The following is a 24,290-nucleotide window of genomic DNA, read 5'->3' on the forward strand; positions in this document are numbered from 1 at the left end:
CCCCCCGCTGCCATCCCTATAAAAATAAATTATCTGTATATTAAATAACCACTGCACCATTTTTGTCCAATAGAGCAACTGAACACTTTGTTTTGTACATGCCAAATACTGTATTCATTTAACAGTTCTGAAAACAGTGCTAACATCGGGGACGTAATGTAAGGAAACACAGCAGCCAACTTGTGCACAGCAAGGTCCGACAAACAACAATGAGATAATGACTGGATCATCTGCTGTTAGTTGAGGAATAAATATTGGCCAAGAAACCAGGAAGAACTCCCCTGCTCTTCTTCAAATAGTGTCATGGGGTCTTTTACATCCATCTGAGAGTGCAGATGGGGCCTCAGTTTTACGTCTCACCTGAAAGATGGCATCTCCAAAAGTGCAGCACTCCCTCAGTACTGCACTGCAGTGTCAGCCCGGATTATGTGCTCAAGTCTCTGGAGTGGGGATCCCTAACCTTCTTACTCAGAGGCGAGAGTGCTACCACTGAGCCAAGGCTGAAGGAGGTTAACACTTATAAAAATAGATAACCTGTTCAGACTGAAAACGGGTACCAGTGAATTTAAATAATAATTTGCTAATTTCAGTTAATTAAACAATCAGAGTCCTGCAGTGCCCATCAGTCACAGAAGGCTTCAAGTGAACTGATCATACTCCATGGTTACACTGGCATATACCAGAGATCAAAATATGGGCAAGCAGTTGGATAGACCCTCCCCCAGTGATCTTGCACCTTCTGGACCTTTATGCAACAGATTTCACCAAGCCAAGGTGTAGGACCACCAGAAGATCCTCCAACCTGCTCACCAAAGATGTTGGGGAGAAGTGCAACCAGAAATTGAGGAGCAAAAACTAGAGTGCCTCTAACTATTGCATTACAACATTGAGAAATGTCCCCTCCTTCAGCAATTATGGCCCAGCACTCTTCCTATCTCCTCCCTGGTTACATTTCTTTCAACCTTCAAAAGTTCCTCAAAACCTACCTCTTTGATCAAATCGTAAAACCTACCTCTTTGATCAAATCGTGAACACCTTCTCTAACTCCTGCTTGGTATTCCTTCCTTTCTATGAACTCCTTGTGGAGGATTCACTACGTTAAAGAAACTGCACAAAAAAACTTTGTAAGTGTAAGTTGTGGTATGAATTATATCCTAATACACTTCCTCATGAGCCTTAAGCCATTTTGGAACACATGTCTAAGTTTCAATTGCGGGGGGGAGGTAGTTCCTCTCAGCTACCATAAACTGTGGTCAAGCATCCCAGGTTATATATCTGCAAACCCTCGCAGAGTACAGTTTCCTCGCCCTCCCACATTCCCCTGTTAATTCCCTAATCAGCCCCTGGGCTGCCGTGTAATTCCATTGTGCAGCCGCCTGTTCGGTAGCTGGAGGCTCTCCGCTGATCCGTCGCATCTGTCAGCGGCCTTAATCACCGTCTCGAATAGCGACTAAAGCCATTCACCGTGACTCGCCCACCATTGTCACCTCAGCCAGTTCTGTTACTGTGTTACTGGACTAATTGGTAAAATGTTTAGCTTGTTTCACCTACACAGATGTGGGAAAGGAACTAAGTAGTATCAACTAAAGACCCATTAGTTTGTGATTCGAATACAAGGGTGGGTTAACTCCATACCTACTAAAAAAAACTCAGGAAATGGAAGGGAATAATCGCTGCCTACAACCAGGCACTATACGTCCATTATATTTAAAGGCTGCGTCATTTGGAGCTAAATATTACTCCTTTCGTTCAAATGTATTTTTATTATTAAGGATTTAAGGTATAAGTAATACGAATCATTCATTTGGAAAGACAACCGCTTTGTAGCTAAAACAGTTTGGTAAATCTATCAGGAATAAAAACGTGTTCCCATAAATGTTAGCTCGCCCGTGTCCTATCTCAGGATTCTAGATTATCTCGCGTTGAATGTATTGTTTTTGCCGTAGTTTGAACGCATTTGTGGTATCAGATGTGCTCCGGGTTAATTGGTGTGTTACGGTTGTAAAACGATGGTTAGGTGAATCATCAGAATTTATAGAGTATAATCCATCTATCAGAAACAGCAAATAAAACTATACTAATTGCTTGTAAACACGTTGAAGTAGAAACGCCGAGCACGTCCCAAAGTATTATAGTACGAGTGTCCTATATGATAGAATTCCTTATAAAGAACAAAAATCTACGATTTGTTGGAAATTTGAAACAAAAACAGAAAATGTTTGTGATTTCACCCTCCATCTAAGCTCTCCTCTGAGTTCACTGTCTTCTATTAACCTTTCCTTCTATATAAACGCTCCTTACCATATTCATGGCCACCCATCTCACGTGGCCTCTCTATTCCCATCATCTCAATCACAGACAAGCCCATCTCTGATCACTTCCTTTTATCCCTCCCCACTCACAGCCTCCTTCCCCATTTCAACCCCACTTCCTTCTGTGTCCACCCCTGGAAAAAAAACTCTCCCCAAGTCACTTAAAATGCCACTTTCAAACTCCCAACTGTCTAGCTTTTGGCCTTCCATTCGCCACAATATTTCTGCAGCTGTCAATCTGCTCAATCACTCCCTTATCTCCACCTTTGAATGCCCTTGTCCCCAGTTAGTCTCTCTCAACTTGGTCGTTCCCCTTGGTACAGTTTCCACTATCGTCCCTTAAGGCCAAGGAGTGCAGACCTGAATGTATCCGGCACACAACTGGTTAAGCCATTCATCGCCAGATCTAGCTGGACCACATCAAGTACTATTTGGTCTTTCTCTCCTCTGCCAAAACTGCTCACTACTCCAGGATCATCCTGGAATGAAAAGATAACCCCCAGCTTCTTTTTTCTACTATCCACCGTCTCCTTAAACCCTTCTCCCCTACCCCCTCTACTCTTTCCTCCAACAACAAGTGCGAGGAGCTCATGGACTTCTTTATCACTAAGGTTAAGATCATATGTTCGAATGCCTCTGCCAAATTCCTCCCTTCCATTTTCCCACCAAGCCAAACTTCCTCTCGTGCTCTCTCGACTTTATTTCTACTAAACTGCTGACCACCCAACTTCCCTTCCTGGCTCCCATATTCGCTAACATTGTAAACATCTCTCTCTCCTCAGCTACTGGCTCCCTCCCTTTTAAATCTGCTGTCATCAATCCCCTCCCTTCTCAAAAAATCAACCGTTGATCTCTCTGTCCCTTGCAAACTACCACCTCATCTCCAACCTCCATTTGAGATGACATAATTCCCATTGCACGACTGTCCCTGCACAGAACTGCTACTGATCTGTAGGAGAGCAGACTGTAGGAGATCCATGATTTGATTGACGCACCTAACCATTCGCTCCCCCAGTCTGTCCAAGGTAGAGGAGATGGTTGAGCCCAAAGCCTGCATGGTCCAGTATGAGCATCCCTGAGAGATTCCATTACTGGTATCATAGTCGGCTGTGGGGGAAGGGCGGGCTCAGCTGAAATGTCCATTGAGGTGACCACATGCTCCAAGGTTGACTGCAGCATATCAATACCATGCAACAGGAAGCCACATAAGTTGGTAGTGAACGCTGCCAAATTATCTGATATGTTTTGGAAGCTCCCTGACAAGCAATCCAATGCATTCAACAATTGCTGGGTTTTTTTTATTCGTTCATGGGATGTGGGCGTCGCTGGCAAGGCCAGCATTTATTGCCCATCCTTAATTGCCCTTGAGAAGGTGGTGGTGAGCCACCTTCTTGAACCGCTGCAGTCCGTGTGGTGAAGGTTCTCCCACAGTACTGTTAGGAAGGGAGTTCCAGGATTTTGACCCAGCGATGATGAAGGAACGGCGATATATTTCCAAGTCGGGATGATGTGTGACTTGGAGGGAAACATGCAGGTGGTGTTGTTCCCATATGCCTGCTGCCCTTGTCCTTCTAGTTGGTAGAGGTCGCGGGTTTGGGAGGTGCTGTCGAAGAAGCCTTGGTGAGTTGCTGCAGTGCATCCTGTGGATGGTACACACTGCAGCCACTGTGTGCCGGTGATGAAGGGAGTGAATGTTTAGGGTGGTGGATGGGGTGCCAATCAAGCGGGCTGCTTTGTCCTGGATGGTGTCGAGCTTCTTGAGTGTTGCTGGTGCACAGAAATCATTCTTCTTTTAATGGTTGGGCCCCTAAAGTCTGCATTTCTATCCTCTTCAGCAGAGCTAGGATGTGTTGGCCTTCTGGTGAGCTGTTTCCTGGGCCATCCTTGCCACCTCCACCTGCTCCTGCTCACTTGTGCTCAGTGAATCATCCAGCCCTCTAACTTATTATCTATGTGGAGTGCCTATTTTTGTGCTGGTGTTTGGCAAGTAGGAGCAAGTGAGGGTGCACTTCTGGAGGGTTCTCCTCCTTAGTCTGTCTGACTGGAGTGGCCAAGTCATTTGATTGACCTAGAAAAAAGGGAAAAAGACAAGTGATAGGATATAGTTCCAAAGGTAAGCACTCGCAGATGAGTGGCAGTGCAAAGCACCACTAGGTTGCCATGCTTAGTGTGTGAGAGTGTGTTATTGAGAGAGTTAAGTACAAAGAGAAAGGAACATGAAGATGCCCAAACAGACTGCTGTGCATGGCTCCAGTCTTGCATTTCTGATACTGGGTGTCCTTTGTCTGCCCATGATGTTGATAGCAGCCATTGGTGTCAGTGTTTACCATAGTGTGCATGATGGTAAGAAGAAGCAGCAGGTGAGGCCAAGAAGGAGAAGTAGTTGTGAGGGTAGTAACAGCTTTTCAAGGTGTGAGTGCAAGCAAAAAGGGCCATGAAGTCGTCCTTGCTGATTTATGGAGAATCGTGGGAAGTTAAGAAAGGAACGTTTGAACTGTCAAAGGTAGGGTCCTCCAGGGCTTTGCAGATAGCATGAGAGATGCGAAAGGGAGTGTTACTTTGGAAGCCCTGGTCAGATCATTACATTTTTATGGTACTGCAGTCTGGTCCTGGGAACAATGCTGATGATATTGACATTTTGTGCCTCCTTCTCCATGGCCGTTCACTATTTTGCCTTGGTATCCCTTACATATCCAGGAGGAAGAGGACCTCGTTTCTGATGATAACTTCTCTATCAGCGTCTCTACTACTGTATTGGAAACCCTTGAGGCCCTACTGGAACTCATGTTCTTTGAAGCCCCGGCTGCCCTCCCAGGTGGACGTAAAAGATCACATTGCACTATTTCAAAGAAGAGCAGTGGAGTTCTGACCAATATTTATCCCTCAACCAACATCACTAAAGAACAGATTTGCTGGTCACATATCTCATTGCTGTTTGTGGAACCATGCTGTGTACAAATTGGCTGGTGCAATTACAATTACAACAGTGACTTCAATTCAAAAGTACTTCATTGGCTGTAAAGCACTTTGGGATGTGAAAAGCACTATATAAATGCAAGTCTTTCTTTCTTTCATGTTGCCTGCTGCTCCATAGTCTTGTTTGTCTCTGTTCCCTAAGAAAAAGGCACCACCCCTCTAAACTGCTGCTGTAGGCCTATTAGAAGCAACTGGACCACCTGATTCCCCACCCTTCTAATCAACAATCTGTCTATTGGAGCATGTTTCGTGCTTACAGCTTGACGACCACATGATAATGAGGGTTAACCTGGAAAAAAAGGTCCAATGAGACTCTTCCGGGCAATTGCCACGCAAGCCCTGCCCACTGCCCACCTGTTTGCCGAATGCATCTTTAAGTTCTTATCACTTTTTGCGCATTTTCAAATCTTATATTCTGAGCAAGTTTGCGTGCAGGTGATCTGTTCCCAGGCATCTGTCAAGCCTTCTCCACAACCGTGCTATGAGCTGTGTAAGAGCGGCCCAATATGTAACCTGCAGTTTTCTGTTCTTTCTACTAGAAAAGTGTTAATCTGTTCTTATACATTATGTACATGGGCCACAAATTTCCATGAGGTGAATTGTACTGTTGTTATGCCAATAAAAAAGATTTGATTCCATCAGTGACCTGCAGAGTTATTTACACTAGAGTTCCCTGGGTCAGCTTATTTGCATATCCATTGGAGAGTCATTGGTATAAATCCCATGTAAAATAGGTGTAAGTTACTGCAGTGCACAAAAATTAGGGCACATCCTTTAAAAGTACTCTTCAGCCTGTATATCTTCAGCAGCAGATTGGGGGACATCCAGCTAATGAAGTGACAATGCTTGGCTCTTTCTCTTGACTCTCAGATAACTTCACTCCAACTCATCAATCTTTTATATCATACTTTTCAAGAAGTATGACATCATCAGCACCGAGAAGGCAGCAGGGCATGGGACCAAGCCAGAGAACATAGAAATTCACTGATTCAGATTGCCAAGCCCTCCTGGAGGAGATTGAAGGTAGGAAGAACAATCTCTTGAGTGTGGGTGCCAACAAGCCACCTAGATATATCAATCTTGACACCTATCAGGAGATGGCACTAGCACTGAGTGCTAACTCCTTCATTCCCAGGACTGCATGACCTCACCAGGGCAAGCAAGGTAACAAACTGAACAGTCTTCCTTTTTCTCCTTGCCCACTCTAGGCATCAGCTCATTCTTCACCGTCTTAAAGCAACTAACCCTTCACAATGCACTCTGGTTAAGGGCAGCTTTAAAACTGTATCCTGCACTATGGCTGCACAGTCCCCTAAACACCAATAACTGGCATGCAGAACCCAAAAATCCTTTCCCCCAATTAAAAGCCTCATACTCCCACATCTCTTACTTCAGCTCTCCCATGCCACTTGACAAAGTTCAACAGCTAGCCTTCCCCTCATTAACTCTATCTTCTTGCAGGATAAATTGGAGCACAATGTCTACCAGAGGCAGGCCACTGGAGGGATATCCCTGCTCTTAAACACCTCACCCCTTTGAGGAGAGGGCCATAGAGCTCATGGGGAGGTACTCAGCTCTTGCAGTGGGAGGTGGCAAGGTCGGCGGAATATTGCTGGTGCCAGGTAAGTGACTGAACATCTAAATTTTCAGTCCCCTGAAGGCTAAGAGAAAGTTGTAATTTATCCATTCTAATATCTCTTTTACTTTACTCAGGACTCTCTTTTTAACGTACTGTGAGACTTGATTTCCACTTTCACTGTTCCTTTTCTCATTCTGGACTTTTGAAATTATGTGCTGTTCTTATATATTGTTTGATAGTTCCTAATAATCCAGCATCAAAAAATGAAGGAATAACAACTAGATTTGTTATAATTTAAAAGAGCTGTACATGTAGCAGCATTTAGAGGCCTACTGCTAGCTTACAAACCTCACTTACAGATTGTCTGATTTCTCCAGACTAGATCTAACCAATTGCTTAACTGAGACTTTGACACTTAAGGGAACATCTCTAAATGGTGATACTCAAACTGACTTGTCATCACTATTAGCTTTTGTTTAACTCCTTCCCCAATGAGCTGGACCTAGCTCTTAGCATATATATGCCAAATAATTATAGGTATTATTCTATCTTTTTGCTTTTCCCCTTCAGTATACAGATCAGTATGAAATCCCTATCTCTGTAACCTCCTCTAGCCCTATAACTCTCCGAGTTCTCTGCATTCTTCACTCCAATTCTGGCCTCTTGCAGCCCCAATTTCCTTTGCTCCACCATCGGCGGCTGTGCCTTCAGCTGCCTAGGCCCTAAACTCTGGAATTCCCTCCCTAATCCTCTCCGCCTCTCTACCTCTCTCTCCTCCTTTAAGTCACTCCTTAAAACCTACCTCTTTGATCAAGCTTTTGGTCACCTGTCCTAATATCTCTTTATGTGACTTTGTGTCAAATTTTGTCTGATAACGCTCCTATGAAGCGCCTTGGGGCATTTTACTATGTTAAAGGCACTATATAAATGTATTTTGTTGTTGTTGTTATTGTGGTACAAGAGAAAGATCCACAAACACACAAACTGAGCATATCTGTTTCACAGTTGTTACCAGATGCTGGTGATCTAAAATACAGAAAGAGGGGAGAGACCAATTGTTTATGCGATGAACTACAAAAAAAATGATTGTGAAATGTATTTATGCAAATATGGGCTGTGTCTTTGTCTCTTTCTGCGATATATTTTGCAGTGGCAAAGTACCATGTGGTATAGTAAGCCCTTAAAAAGTCATAGTCATATAAGTCACTAATTCAGAAAACTCATGGGATCTGGCACAGCTCCTGGCATCTTCTAAATACAAATCTCTTCCATCATGCGCAGAAGTCATTGCAAGCTTGCAGCTGGCATCATGTTTTTCTTAGAAGACCAAGACTGAGGTCAATTGTATCCCTTCAATTTGCTGCAAGTAAAGAGACTAATTGATTACGGCAGGGAGATTCAACTTGAGAAGCAGAGACAGAAGAATATTACAGCTAATTTTCCAGCTGGGACATATTAGAACTGTTTAAAAGAGGGCTTTAGTCTAACTGTACTGTTGTGTATTTATACGGATAGAATGCACTGAACAGTTTACTGAAAACAAACTTTAAAGTGTTTGCCTGATCATTCCTTGTTTGCTATACTTGTGTACTGATTTTCACTTTAATAAGCATACAGGCACTATGAAAGAATAACTAGAATTAAGTGCCATTCTGATAATATCTACATAATCAGAACTTGGTAAGGTTGCAGCCGTTAAAAATATTACACATTAAGTCCTATTTTATAAGCAGATAAGAAATGCAATCCAAGTTCACTGGCTGTATGAATAGAAACAAGATTTAAGAAAAATATACTTTCACTAAGACCTGCATTTTACATTCCAAAATTTTCTTGAAGCCCTTTCTTTTTCTCAAATATGGTATTTTATTTTCACTGAGTAAGATTACATATTGCCATGAAATAAATGTGTATATGTATAATGATTGGGTAATATAAAAGAGTTTTCAGATATAATTTGCTCTCCATCTCTCTTCTCCCCTTCTCAGAAGAATTATTCTCCCTTCTCTTTTCTGCCTCAAGAGGGTTTCTCTCCCTTTCTCCCCTAACAGGGTCATTTTTCAATTTCCTTTCCCCCTTACCTTCCTGCAACATTGTCTGTCTCTCTTTCTGTGTCTCTCCAAATTCTTTTGCCAACAACAATGCTCAAATAAATCATACCTAGAGTTTGTTCATTGAAGACGGACTTGTGCTCATACGTGAATCAGGACCAATGGTGATTATAGGCAAAAAGATGGACATTCCTTTACACATGCATTGGAACATCACACCCGACCATTTGGTAGATTTTGGGAGCTGGAATCTTTTACAAAGAAATGGACCCCTGCACACATGTATTTTGTTTATTTAAATCAAGACTCTTGCATTGATTTTTGAATATGAGAGAGTCAGGTGTGCAGAGGATTGTGATGTATGTGGCAAGATATGCATTGTACTGTTTGTGGAAGGAAGGAAAGTTGTTCAAGACATGTTTATGAGTACATTTTTGATTTTTTTTCTATGAAATTTGTATTTGTTATCCAATTTTTTCCCCACTGTAATATGATAGAGTAGAATTTTTTGATATGAATTGATTATGTGGAATCTTTTTGTGGAATGTGATGGGAAGAAAATTGAAATCAACAACAAAACAACGTGCATTTATATAGCACCTTTGGCATAGTCAAAGGTCCCAAGGTGCTTCACAACAAACGTCCCAAGGTCCGTTATCAACAAAATTTGACACCGAGCCACGTAAGGAGATATTAGGACAGGTGACCAAAAGCTTGGTCAAAGAGGTAGGTTTTAAGAAGCGTCTTAAAGGAGGAGAGAGAGGCAGAGAGGCGGAGAAGTTTAGGGAGAAACTTTGCTCAATATAATTCATAATTAACTAAAATAGAAAATAACCAATTAGAAAGGAACAAGCATAGAGATTTAACAAAAGAGGAAGAAGAAAATTCATTTAACCAATTAAAAAAGGAAAATTGTCTCATGGACATTGATGTTCACCTAACACAATCCTTTCTGGTGCTACCTTTGTATTTTTGATGTCCTGTTAACATAGGGGAAGAACTGCTCTGTTACCTTGTGGAAACACATCCCTTTTAATGCATTTGCCATTTACACAGTGGCCATAGAGAGAGTGAGGTGGGGGGAAAGGCGAGAGAAAGATGTGTTTCACAATCATGAGTGAGATATGATAAACATCTCTTCAAGTGAGACTAATTGGATGGCTCACAGGTGATCATCTCCCAAGTGAGCTACAGTTAATCTGAAAAGCAGAGATATTTATCACACCTAATTGTCCTTGTAATATCTTGTACTTATGAATGCATCTTACTTTTTTGATTGAAAACAACATTTTTAATGCTTATCCTTGTAGCGAGAAGGAGCTGCTTCGTGATGTTAGTGTGAAATTGAAATGTCATACCAGCGATTATTATTTCTCCTACTTGTCCACTCAAATGTGATAATAATTTACATGTCACATACAAGGTTCTGCCTCTATGAGAGAAAAAAAATCATATCGCAACACTTAAGAAGTCTCAATGAAATGGGGATAATGTGATTAGCTTGACTCCTCTGCTAAAGATTGTCTATTTCTCTGATGTGGAGATGCCGGTGATGGACTGGGGTGTACAAATGTAAGGAATCTTACAACACCAGGTTATAGTCCAACAGTTTTATTTGGAAATCACAAGCTTTTGGAGGCTGACGAAGGAGAAAGCCTCCGAAAGCTTGTGATTTTCAAATAAAACTGTTGGGCTATAACCTGGTGTTGTAAGATTCCTTATATTTCCTCTGATGGTTCAGTGGGTAAGTGACTTGACATGCTATTGAGCGACACAGGTGAGAAAAGTTCCAGGCTTGATCCCTGATCTCTATTGAGATAGTTAATCTCACCCAGGGCTGCAATAGGGGTGTTATAATTGGCCTTATAACCCTTGGACTAGGGAGGAGAAAAATTAACCAGAGATCCTGCTCTTGATCACTTTCCAAAGACTCTACTAGAATGTGCACTTGTGTGGATGTTGAATGAGGACAGGACAGCTATGATACCTCCATGATACCCCCATGGTTAAAAAAACTTGCCAGTGCTCGCTGATCAGGCTCACATATGAAGAATGGCAACTTGGGCAAAGCATCAGAGCACTATTGGTATCTGTGGAATCATACTGCAGCAATAATTAAATCACTCTCATGAGAAAGGGGCAGTACCTTGAGAGATGGAGAAATCTTTAAAAAGTTACTATAATTCATGTTTATTGTGAACACATGATAATGGAACACATTACAGGTGTCTGTTTAATGCAATTTTTAATTTCATACGTTATGCACAGCTTTGTCACCCCCAAGCTATAGTTGATTCACTTGTAAGAATCCACTTATGGTTAATTTAAACTTTTCTGTGGATAAAAGGATTCCACCCCAGTTCAAACCTTAAGGTAAGTGTTGTCTTAGCTCAGTTTCTAACTCTCTTGTCTAAATAAGAAGGTTGTGGGTTCAAGCCCCACTCCAGAAGCTGAGCATATAATCATAGCTGATACTTCAGTGCAGTACTGTAGGACTGCTGCATTGTCAGTTTTTAGCACTCTCACCTCTGAGTCAGAAGGTCATGGGTTCAAGCCCCACTCCAGGACTTGAGCACATAATCAAGGTTTAACACTTCAGTGCAGTACTGAGGGAGTTCTGCATTGTTGAAGGTGCCATCTTTCAGTGATGATGTGGAGACAAACACCTCGCTATGGCCATCCCCACACCTCCACTACTCGCCTTTAAACAGCCACCCAACCTCAAACAGACCATCGTTCGCAGCAAACTACCTAGCTTTCAAGAGAACAGCGTCCACGACGCCACACAACCCTGCCACGGTAACCTCTGCAAGACATGCCAGATCATCGACACAGATACCACCATCACACGAGAGGACACCACCCACCAGGTGCATGGTTCATACTCCTGTGACTCGGCCAACGTTGTCTACCTCATACGTTGCAGGAAAGGATGCCCCAGAGCATGGTACATTGGCGAGACCATGCAGACGCTGCGACAACGGATGAACGGACACCGCGCAACAATCGCCAAACAGGAGGGTTCCCTCCCAGTCGGGGAACACTTCAGCAGTCATGGACATTCATCCACCGACCTTCGGGTAAGCGTACTCCAAGGCGGCCTTCGAGACACACGACAACGCAAAATCGTCGAGCAGAAATTGATAGCCAAGTTCCGCACCCATGAGGACTGCCTCAACCGGGATCTTGGGTTCATGTCACGCTACACGTTACCCCACCATCGAACAAATGTTATCTGTTTTTAATATAATGGGTCATTTGCTGGCTCTCTCTGCCTTCCGGATGTTTCTGCCTCTCTCTGTGTTTTTTTTCTCTGTTTTTTTTCCCTGTTTGTTTTTTTGTTGAATGTGTATTCGGGGGTTCTGCAGGTGACACCTCTCTGTCTGAACACGGTGATTGCCTTGGCAACGGGCAGTTGCAGGGGCAGTCTGTAAACACCATGTATTGTTCTATATGTATAAATGCGTAGGCTTCAAGGAGCTCTTGAAACATTTGCCTGAGGAAGGAGAAAATCTCCGAAAGCTTGTGAATTTAAAATAAAATTGCTGGACTATAACTTGGTGTTGTAAAATTGTTTACAATCTTTCAGTGAGACATTAAACTGAGGTTTTGTCTGCCAGATCAGGTAAACACAAAAGATGCTGTGTGCAAATTGGCTACCATGTTGTATAATAACAATGACTAGGTTTCAAAAGTAATTCATTATCTGTGAAGTGATTTGGGGCTGCTGAAGGACATGAAAGGCACTGTGTAAATGCTAGGTCTTTCTTCCTTAGGACACTAAACCAATGTCCTATCTGGTGGTTCAGGTGGCCATTAAAGATCCCATGGAACTGTTCAAAGAAGAGCAGAGTTCACCCACTGTCCCTGGCCAACATCTTTCCCTCAACCAACATCATCAAAAAATAGATTAACTGGCCAGTCATCTTATTACTGTTTGTGAGACATTGCTGTGTGCAAAATTCACCTAAGTAACAAAAGTTATTGTACTTCAAAGTAATTCATTGTGGTGTTTTGAGATCTTTCTGAGAAATGTGGTTAGGTGCTATATAAATGAAACTTCTTTATTTCCTAAGATATAGGTTCAGATATTGACCATAACAATGATCCAGTATATCTATATGCAATAAATGTGGCTTTGTAGTGGATTATTTCATGAGTTCAGTGGCATGACTGCTGTAGGTAGAAAAGTCACCCTGTCCAGATGGATACAACCTAGATTACTGAGAGAAGTAAGGGTGGAAACTGCGGAGTCTCTGGCCACAATCTTCCAATCCTCCTTAGATATGGGGAAGGTGCCGGAAAACTGGAGGATTGCAAACGTTACACCCCTGTTCAAAAAAGGGGAGAGGGATCAACCCGGCAATTACAGGCCAATCAGCCTAATGTCGGTGGTGGGGAATTTTAGAGACATTAATCTGGGATAAAATAAATTGGCACTTGGAAAAGTATGGGCTAATAAATGAAAGTCAGCACAGATTTGTTAAAGGAAAATCGTGTTTGACTAACTTGATTGAGTTATTTGATGAAATAACAGAGAGGGTTGATGAGGGTAGTGTAGTTAATGTTGTGCATATGGACTTCCAAAAGGCATTTGATAAAGTACCACATAATAGACTTGTTAGCAAAATTAAAGCCCATGGGATTAAAGGGATAGTGGCAGCATGGATACAAAATTGGCTAAGGGACAGAAAGCAGAAAGTAGTGGTGAACAGTGGTTTTCAGGCTGGAGGAAAGTATATAGTGGTGTTCCACAGGGTCAGTATTAATACTACAGCTCTTTATGATATATATTACTGACCTGGACTTGGGTATAGAGGGCATAATTTCAAAGTTTGTAGATGACACGAAACTCGGAAAAGCAGTAAACAATGTGGAGGATAGTGACAGACTTCAGGAAGACATAGACAGACTGGTGAAATGGGCAGACACATGGTGGGTGAAATTTAATGCAGAGAAATGTGAAGTGATACATTTTGTTAAGAAGAATGAGGAGAGGCAATATAAACTAAACGGTACAATTTTAAAGGGGGTGCGGGAACAGAGAGACTTAGGGGCGTATGTACACAAATCTTTGTAGGTGGCAGGACAAGATGAGAAGGCTTTTAAAAAACCATATGGGATCCTGGGCTTTATTAATAGAGGCAAAGAGTACAAAAGCAAGGAATTCATGCTAAACCTTTATAAAACACTGGTTAGGCCTCAGCTGGAGTATTGTATTCAATTCTGGACACCATGCTTTAGGAAGGATGTCAAGGCCTTAGAGAGGGTGCAGAAGAGATTTACTAGAATGGTACCAGGAATGAGGGACTTCTGGGGTTGTTCTCCTTAGAACAGGAAAGGTTAAGAGGAGATTTGATAGAGGTATTCAAAATCATGAACGGTTTTGACAGAGTAAATAAGGAGGAACTGTTTCCAGTGGTAGAAGGGTCGGTAACCAGAGGACACGGATTTAAGGTGATCGGCAAGAGAACCAAGGGCGACATGAGGAAACATTTTTTTACGCAGTGAGTTGTAATGATCTGAATGCACTGCCTGAAAGGGTGGTGGAAGCAGATTCAATAGTAATTTTCAAAAGGGAATTGGATAAATACTTGAAGGGAAAAAATTTACAGGGTGATGGGAAAAGAACAGGGGAGTGGGACTGATTGGATAGCTCTTTCAAAGAGCCAGAGCAGGCATGATGGGCCAAATGGCCACCTCCTGTGCTGTACCTACTATGATTTTATACTATGATACTATGAAGTGATCTGAGAGTCCTAGGGTTTAATGGGAGTTGACTTGCACTGCCCCTTATCTACTTGTATGAAAGAGTAACCCAGGAACATAACAATCATATCTTCTTGTGATCCGGATTAGATATTCATGTCTTTCACACGAGTGCTTCTACGATCTCTCCAAAGGTGAACTGAGGGAATACGTGGTGAGTGAAGACTTGATATGAATCATTATGCTCCTTTATTTCACAGTCTGTGAACATACAGAGCAACACTTGTGATCGGAAAACATGGGGTCGATATTAACTGCCCACCCCCACTGCCATGATGGGCGGGAGAGGGTCCAAGGTTTTAAAAATTAATAATTGAGGAACGTGTCCCCAACCTGTTACGTATGTGACTACCGCCATTTTTACGTTGGCGGGTTGTGAGGTGTGCGCGTGTCCCATCTTGGAGAGGCGGGACACTTCATTATAATATTTAAATCAAGCTTCCACAGTGCAGTTGGGAGCCTGATTCAAATTTAACAGCTACCGGCCGGGTTTCCCAAGTCTCAGGAAACCCGGCAGCGAAATGGAGACAGGAGCTGCTGGCTCCAGCACATGTGCTTTTTAGAGCACTCCTGTAGGCCAGGAGGAGCAGGAGTTCTTCCCCTGCCTCCTCAAGCAAATCTTCGGTCTCCCTTCTGCCGATCACGGCCTCTCCTCAATGTCGTAATCTGCGGACCTCCCCTCTCCAACCCTCGATCTCATGGCCTGCCCCGCAATCGGCCAACACCCCCCCCCCCCCCCCACCAACCAAGCCACGGTATTTCCCTCCCTCCTTTGCCATTGCCAGGCTCTGATCCCCCCCTCCCACCAAGCCCCAATCTTTCCTGATTGCCAGGCTCCGAACACCACCTCCCCAAGCCCTGATCCCTCCCGATTGCTGGGGCCAGCCCCAACGGGCTGTCAATCTGTCTGGCTGCCGGGCGGGAAACGGAAGAAGAAAATGATAATAAAGTCCTGCCATTAAATTTGGCAGGACCTCTGCATTCCCAGGATTTCCAGGTACCCCCACCCCCTCACCGCTGCTACCGTGTTCCCTGCTCCCTCCCCGCCTCCCCGTAAATATCTGGGCCCTCATTTCAAAAACAAAACTCATCTTCATCTTCATGTAATAATGCACAATAATGAACACACTATGCTATGCCACATCAGTGAGTCATCTTGATTTAAACAGAATAGCTCCTCTGTATTCTGCATTTCAACACAAGGCAGAACCTCCTCTCCATGCGGCCTTCTGCCTTTTTCTGTCTCTCAGCCTGACTCCAGTGTCAGCTTTTAGTCAAGCTCTCTAACCCCCACCGAAGAGTGGAATCCCACCAGCCTAACTTGGCAATGACCCCTGCTGAGTTCAAAGGAACAGAGTTGTCACATTGTCCTAGTCCTAGTCCATATCTACCAGCACTGCTGTTATGTGAATTTAGCCTCTCGAGAGCTAAGTTTAACTCAATAGTTGTCTTTCTAACAAATGTTTTACATCAAGCTGGCAAATGGCATAGTCAGAAACCCTGAAACATGGACACTATATTTAAAAAATTTAAGTCTGTGTGCACTTCTTGTTAACTTTTCTCTACTAACGGAAACTGCCCATGCAGATTTGTCATTCTGTAATTATTCCTACCAGTGGAGGCAGTACAGAGCCACCACTGGTAGGAAATGCATTTACAGTGTGACAAGTTTACATAAGCAGTTTCAATTATAAATGCAGACAATGATACTTGTGATGGAAATATAAAAATAAGGACAGAATGTATGATTTTAAAAACGGAAACTAAATTACATGTACACACCCTGGTGCAATATCACCTGGTCTCTAACCCTGCTTCACCTGAAGACACAAGGTTTTTGTTAATAGTGCAATGCCACAGGAGGTCCATTAGTAGTATGTAAATCAACGCAGTTTAGTGTCTTTTAATGGATAACAAAATATTGTTTTGCCTTATGTGGAATTCTCCATTGAGATCTTCATGTCACATAAAGCAACGATGATGGCACAAGCTTAGTGATGAATCATAAGAACATAAGAACATAAGAAATAGGAGCAGGAGTAAGCCATATAGCCCCTCGAGCCTGCTCCACCATTTAGTAAGATCATCTTCTACCTCAACTACACTTTCCTGCCCTATCCCCATTTCCCTTGATTCCCTTAGTGTCCAAAAATCTATCGATCTCGGTCTTGAATATATTCAACAGCTGTCTGGAGTAGAGAATTCCAAAGATTCACAACCATCTGAGTGAAGAAATTTTTCATCATCTTGGTCCTAAATGGCCGACCCCTTATCTTGATACAATGACTCCTAGTTCTAGACTCTCCAGCCAGGGGAAACAGCCTCTCAGCATCTACCTTGTCAAGCCCTCTAAGAATTTTATACGTTTCAATGAGATCACCTCTCATTCTTCTAAACTCCAGAGACTATAGACCCATTCTACTCAATCTCTCCTTATAGGACAACCCTCTCATCCCAGGAATCAATCTAGTGAACCTTCATTGCACCGCCTCTAAGGCAAGTATATCCTTCCTTAGATAAGGAGACCAAAACTGTACACAGTACTCCAGGTGTGATCTCACCAGAGTCCTATATATTTGTAGCAAAATCTCCTTACTCTTATACTCCAACCCCTTTGCAGTAAAGGCTAACATACCATTTGCCATCTTAATTGCTTGCTATACCTGCATGTTAATTTTCTGTGAATCGTGTACAAGGATACCCAAATCCCTCTGACTACCAACATTTCTTAGTCTCTCACCTTTTAAAAAATATTCAGCTTTCCTATTCTTCCTACCAAAGTGGATAATTTCACATTTCCCCACATTCAACACCATCTACCACCATCTCGCCCACTCACTTAACCTGTCTATATCCCTTTGCAGCCTCTTTGTGTCCTCCTCACAGCTTTCTTTCCCACCTAGCTTTGTATTATCAGCAAAATTGGATAAAACTCGGTTCCCTCATTTACTAGGATGCTACCGGGACTTGATGGTTTGACTTATAGGGAGAGGTTGGATAGGCTGAGACTTTTTTCCCTGGAGAGTAGGAGGTTTCGGGGTGATCTTATAGAAGTCTATAAAATAATGAGGGGCATAGATAAGGTCGATAGTCAAAATCTTTTCCCAAAGGTAGGGGAGTCTATAATGAGGGGGCATAGATTTAAGGTGAGAGGGGAGAGATACAAAAGGGTCCAGAGGGGCAATTTTTTCACTCAAAGGGTGGTGAGTGTCTGGAACGAGCTGCCAGAGGCAGTAGTAGAGGCGGGTACAATTTTGTCTTTTAAAAAGCATTTGGACAGTTACATGGGTAAGATGGGTATAGAGGGATATGGGCCAAGTGCAGGCAATTGGGACTAGCTGAGTGGTATAAACTGGGCGACATGGACATGTTGGGCCGAAGGGCCTGTTTCCATGTTGTAAACTTCTATGATTCTATGATTCTAAGTCATTGATATATATTGTAAACAGCTGAGGCCCAAGCACTGATCCTTGCAGCACCCCACTACTTACAACTGCCAACCCAAAAATGACCTATTTATTCCTACTCTCTGTTTTCTGTCCATTAACCAATCCTCAATCCATGCTAACATATTATCCCCAATCTCATGAGCCCTAATCTTGTGTAACAACCTCTTGTGTGGCACCTTATTGAATGCCTTTTGAAAATCCAAATATACTAAATCCACTGGTTCCCCCTTATCTACCCTGCTAGTTACACCCTCAAAAAATTCTGAAAGTGTACCAAGTATATTTAAATGATTTGCAATCATTTTGATAAAATAAATCTTAGTCCTGATATTTCCTCATGTTGACAGCTCTATATATTGTTAAATAATTATTCCTGCTCCTTAAAGTAAGGTACCAAATTTTAATATATGCAGCAATGGCCAGTCATGCCAATGACTCGGAGATTTTCTTGAGAAAAACAATGTTATTGGAATCCCACTGAAATGAATACAGTTACCTCACTTTGCAGAGACAAGTAGGTAGAAATTACAATTTTGGACTAAAAACAGCGATTGTCACAAAAAAAAGATTTGATAGGTCAGTAGATGGAGTAAATTCATTATTTCAAAGAAAACATTGGTGTTTCGGGATCTTTGAGAGACATAACAAGGTATTACATAAATACAAATTAAGTGCAAGTTTCTCCCTTTAGATATAGATTAAGATTTTGACCACAACAACTGTCTTATCTTAAGCGGTATAATGTCTGAACGTTTACATTTCTGAATTCTCTGCAGGTCTTGTCTAATTTCTGAGACCGTAGTCACTGCTTTCGAATAACAGAAAGCACTGAAGGCCACGGGTGTTATCTCCACAGGTGTTATCTCCAGGAGCAACATGATAGCCAAAAGCATGCCGCTCGTATTTGCTGCCACAAACATTTGAAGCACATGAGTCAGTTTAGTGATTACCTCTAAGGACACTAGACCCCATTTTAAAGCAAATGTTTAGAGACTTCAGGTGCCCCTAGTGCCGCATTAGTAACGCGAACTATAGCCCGCGGTCATAACACAAGCACGAATAGTTAAATGTAAAGATGGTATATTATTAAACTAATCCACATTTACGAGGGTCGTGCATTACACAATGATCAATCGAGTGTAAAAATTGCACTCGCGTTCACACCAAATGATCTAACAGGACAGTGATTCCAGTCCAAAACTTTCTGACACATGACCGCCCTACCAACGTAGCCAAAGGTCACACTATTGAGCCTCCAGTATATATCAATTGAAGTTCAGTCAAATACACAATACAAATTCAAAATAGTCCCAAGGTAAGAAGTATAGAGATCTAATAAGTATATATTACATGGTATGGATTAGGTAGAGCGATGACATACTTTACTGCGAGATCATGAGCTTTGTAGTCAATCTGTACTGTCATGTTTCTATCCCAGTTCATTGTCCTCAAGCACACCCCCTCACACACACACAAAGTATTAATTGAATGCATTTATTTGTCTGACACAAGCAAAAGAACCTAATAAATGCAGTAACTGTACCCTCCTATCGTACCTCTTGTACAGTCTCCCAAACATTTCACACCCACTTTTTGTACTTTGTTTTTGGTTTCCAAATCAAAGGTTTCAAACTAAAATCAAAACGCCACTGTGTACGGCGCCGCCCAGTTCCTCACTCAGATGGTGAATTTTACTTAAGAACAAGACGCTATTCTACACCGCCACAGTCCCATCCCAGTGGCACTACATTTTAGACAGGCTGTTTCAATGGTTGCAACGAGTGTTTCATTTATCTAAATGTTCTATGGTAAACGAATGACTCAGGTTAAAATGCTGGGTATTCGATGACTGCATGTTCCCGTGTCCTATGTGCCTTTGTCGGGCTGTCTCCATATAATTAGGAAAAACATTGAACATTTCACAAGGGGCACAGAACCGTTTCATGACATATTGTGTTATTACCCTAATAAGTCAGGTTACAAGAAAACTATACATTTTGTGTGACACAGATTAATAATATTCATTTAGATCATATATTAAACTACATTGTGTTATATATTTATAAAACTAACTTGTGCAACACTGTTAACTAACAATGAAATTGAATGCCCAAAAATACATATTCGTTAAAATTCAGACTTTATTGGTAACTTGTATCCAAGACACGGTTACAAAAAAAATTAACTAGTACCATTTGCAATTTCCATTATCCAAAATCTTAAAAGTATATATTGTTTAAAGGGAATATAAAGGTACAGTTACGTATTTGTTTTAAAACTCATGCAAATATCGAGGCCGATTATTGCGGGATGGCCCTGACCTCCTCTTTGTGCGTTCGCATCCAATTTCACTCCGACTTTCTGCAAGTTCTGGCGCAAAATTCTCCATTAAAATAAAGTGAAGAATTCGCAGTTCGACAGTAGCGATCCTGGGAATAAATGTGCAAAATTTATTTCCCCGTCAGTTTCTCTTTCCAACCGTGGACAAAGAAAGAAGACAATAATAACTGCGCCCATTCAAATTAGCTGGTTAGAATTAACTGGAGTAGGGGGTCGGGGGGTCGGTTTGGTATGGGCGCAGACGTGCACATTGCCCTATCTAATTGTTACTTTTTTCTTGATAATTGTATTTCTCACCAGCAGTGCAGACGGGATGCAATCGAATTTGGCCTGTGGAAAAGTAAAAATGTCGACAACGGCTTATGCTGTTCAGTATTTTAGTAAATCACCACTCCGCCGGATTTCTTGTCGGACTCACCGGATTCGCTAAGTGTGGAAAGAATTGCAAAAAAAGTCTTCAAACTGAATTTAAAACATATTTTCTTCGTATTTATCCTTCTTGGTTTTTCCATATACTTAGATTGCAATATAGCCACCTACTTAGATATAGATTTTATTGTGTAGTATATTAAATAACTCCACTAATTTGAGAGACAAAGCTCACCCCAGTTCAGGTTTAGCAGTTAAGGTACAGAAAACAACTTTCAACTTCTTCGGTGCTGCAATTGGAGTTTTAAAAAGTATAAAGGTGAGAAAGTCGTGTGTTTTATTTTAAAATGCACGTGTTTCTCGCGCAATGTGCAGTTCTCTGCACAATATTTTCCAAAAAAAAATGGGACGTGTTAGACCCCGCTATCGGCCCTGAGCCCCAGACTTGTGGCTGTTGCAAATGATGGATTTAGTCGAACGCTTTGGGTCTCACTCTTCCTTCATTGAAATGCATTTTACAAAAATAGAGAGGTGGAAACTCTGATAAAACTGAACCTCGGGATTTCTTTTGCGAGTTTCCTTGCCCTGTCCGGAAATTGCAAGAGAGTCCTCGTTTATATAACGTTGATAGAAGTGCAAAATAGCACATTACAACACAACATATATCATCCACAAAAATAAGCATATAGTCAAAGGGTTGAACCGATCGTGGAATCTCTGTAATTTCCCCGCTATTCCCTCACCACCCCTCTCCTGGATGATACTTTCAAAGAAAATGCGAGATGGGGTTTATCAGGGCAAGCAGACTCTGTCCCACAAACGGTCATTCGGTGTGTACTGAATGACATTTATGTTAATACCTTTTTGTTGTTCAGGTTTTCACAATTATTCCGTGGTGTGTACAGTAAAAAAAAGAATAATTTTTTTCTCAAACATAGAAATTAAAACAAGCACAATATCTATTTGTGTTTTTTTTATTAATTTTAAAATCTCGACAGTTACTCGAACACTCAGTTTTTTTCTCCTCCGAACGAAATAAGTAATAAATATTATTTAGCACATTTTTTTTACAAAAATAAACAGATGAAAAGCAATTTTTGCTTTATTTCTTTTTCTTCGTTTTCTCTCGCGAATGGGTAACAAAAAAAAACTGTTATGGGAAGAACGTTACAGGTGGCTCTTAGAAATCAATTTGTTTAAGAAGGCAGGGTTGTAAAGCGCAAGACAGTAGTTGCAGTGAGCTAAAAGCAGGTTAAACAGCTGACGAGATCCAGGATTTTGCAGTGAAAACGATATATAAGAGACTCACAGAAAACGTTTAGGCAAAGTCAGCCCGAGAACAAACGAAACACAAGCAGATAAATTCACAAAACTGTTCTGGGGGGAAAAAAAAGTCATTCATAACGGTGCAACAAACATCGCTTACCCTTATTTCATAAAGTTTAACGGCTATTTTACAAGAATGGTGTACACACTTGTCTTTGTAAGTTCGGGGCTGGAGTAAATATTCTAGATGCACTCATTTCTAACCGAACGCGTGCATCAAAGTTTCCAACAAACTACACAGGAAAGCAAGTCCCGAGGTCTTTGCAAATAGTCCTTTCCACAACTTCGGGGCAGTCGAGTTCTTTCGTGTAGATCCCGGAGTAAGAAACTCGACGTGGCTGTTCTCCCTTGTGGTCTTTTCGCCTCTTTATCCGTTGTTTGTGGTCGTTTCATAGAAGCCTATGGAGAGCAATGTCCTTCGTACACATGATTTTAGAAATTTCATTTAATGTAACACTATCATCGGATAGAGCAATGTTGCATAAAATATTTCCCGAGGTTACCTACAGTTGAAAACCATAGTTACGTTTGCTGGCGGGTCACTTTACAGTCAAATTCACCTTAAACAAAGCTGCAGTATCCCTTACCCCCGTGTCTCTTTCGACCTTTTGTTGTAATGTGGAAACAATACATCTAATTTTCTCCAGAGAGGAAAAAAAGTATATTTGAATTGTGATGTATTTCTAAATTCTATTTACACACCATCTGCTTCTTTATCTGTTCGCGAGATAAATAGATGATTAAATAAATGAGGTGAAGGGCTGGTTTGGAGAGGGGTTACTGCAACTTCCACACAGATACATTAAAAATACATTTATCACAAAGATAACGATTTAACCGCTGTAAGATTTACCTCTGTGCAAGGATAGAAATAACAAGATACAACCTGATGTTACAACTTGTCTTGTGAGTCAGATACTCTCACCTCGACTCAATTGCTAAAGGCGTTTGAAAGAGTCTTTGGGCTCCTGGTATAGTTTATTACTTGCTGTCAGAGGATAACCGCGACATGCCGGCTGTGGTCATGCTGGCGACATGGTGAGGTGGCGGCACCTGGCACATGGTACAGGGGCACGGCATCCCTCCCCACTGCTGAAAACTGCTGCCCAGTGCTCCGGAGGCTGCGGACGCGGATTTGAGGAGACCGTGAGGGGGTCTGATACTGTTCACGGCCGAGATGCTGCCGCCGGAGAGAGAGGCTGAAGTGACGGACGGGGCCATGATGGGATGGTGAACCGGATGAGGTACGTGAGAAGCCGGGTGCCCTGGCAGAGGCGCCCCGGCGTGGGCAATGGTCCCGCAAGCCGCCGATGGATGGAAACTGCTGTGGTGGCCACCATAGATCTCACTCACCAGCCTCTTCATCTCCTCCAAGGAGTTAGTGAGCATCAGGATGTAGTTTCTGGCTAGGAGCAAGGTGGCGATTTTGGACAACTTTCTCACAGAAGGTCCATGTGCGTAAGGCATGACTTCCCGGAGCCCATCCATGGCGATGTTGAGGTCGTGCATTCTTTTGCGCTCCCGGCCGTTGATCTTCAGCCTCAGCTGCTGGAGCTCCGGCTCGCTCATTTGCTTCTTGTCTTTTAGCCTGATGTTGCTCTTGGACAGCTGTCCCCCTCGCTCGTCGCAGATCTCCGCGCTGCAGTCGTTCTGGGTGGATGACACGTTGCCCGAAAAGCCCGAGGTTGGCTCGTCAGATAGAAAAATATCGTCTGTCTCCGGAGAGGACGGTTGGCTTGATATTAAACTGGCATCGGAATCCATTCGGCAGGCTTGAGGAGGGGTGGGAGAGAAGTTCAAACTTGCTATGGGCGCCCCAGTTGCTCATACATAAGAGTGTGTGTGTTGTTCTGCCTATCTCCCAGGTAAGATAAAATGTTATCACGGTTTGCGTAGTCGCCTTGGGCTGCTTCTGCGTTTTATAGGCGGATCGGAGATGATTCGGGGAATATCTTCTATTGTTTCTGGCACTGGGATGTCCAATCGTGACAAAGTAACGAAGTACTAAATGGGAGACTCCTCCAATGCCGGGAGATGTGGGAGGCGCCGTTTTCCATTTACAACTAAAACAGAAGAAAGGGGCGGCGGGGGTGGGGGGCTCAGAGTAAAATACAATAGC

General features: G+C 42.4%; 1 protein-coding gene across 1 annotated transcript; it reads right to left on the reverse strand.

Annotated features, from left to right (window-relative positions):
- Window positions 1-23,152: 23,152 nt before the first annotated feature.
- LOC137326990 (oligodendrocyte transcription factor 2-like) lies at window positions 23,153-23,935 on the reverse strand. Its single transcript, XM_067992369.1, has one exon. The coding sequence runs from the start codon at window positions 23,933-23,935 to the stop codon at window positions 23,153-23,155; it is 783 nt and encodes a 260-aa protein (XP_067848470.1).
- Window positions 23,936-24,290: the final 355 nt, after the last annotated feature.

The sequence above is a fragment of the Heptranchias perlo genome, chromosome 11 (genome assembly GCF_035084215.1).
Source record: "Heptranchias perlo isolate sHepPer1 chromosome 11, sHepPer1.hap1, whole genome shotgun sequence".
Taxonomy (NCBI): Eukaryota; Metazoa; Chordata; class Chondrichthyes; order Hexanchiformes; family Hexanchidae; genus Heptranchias; species Heptranchias perlo.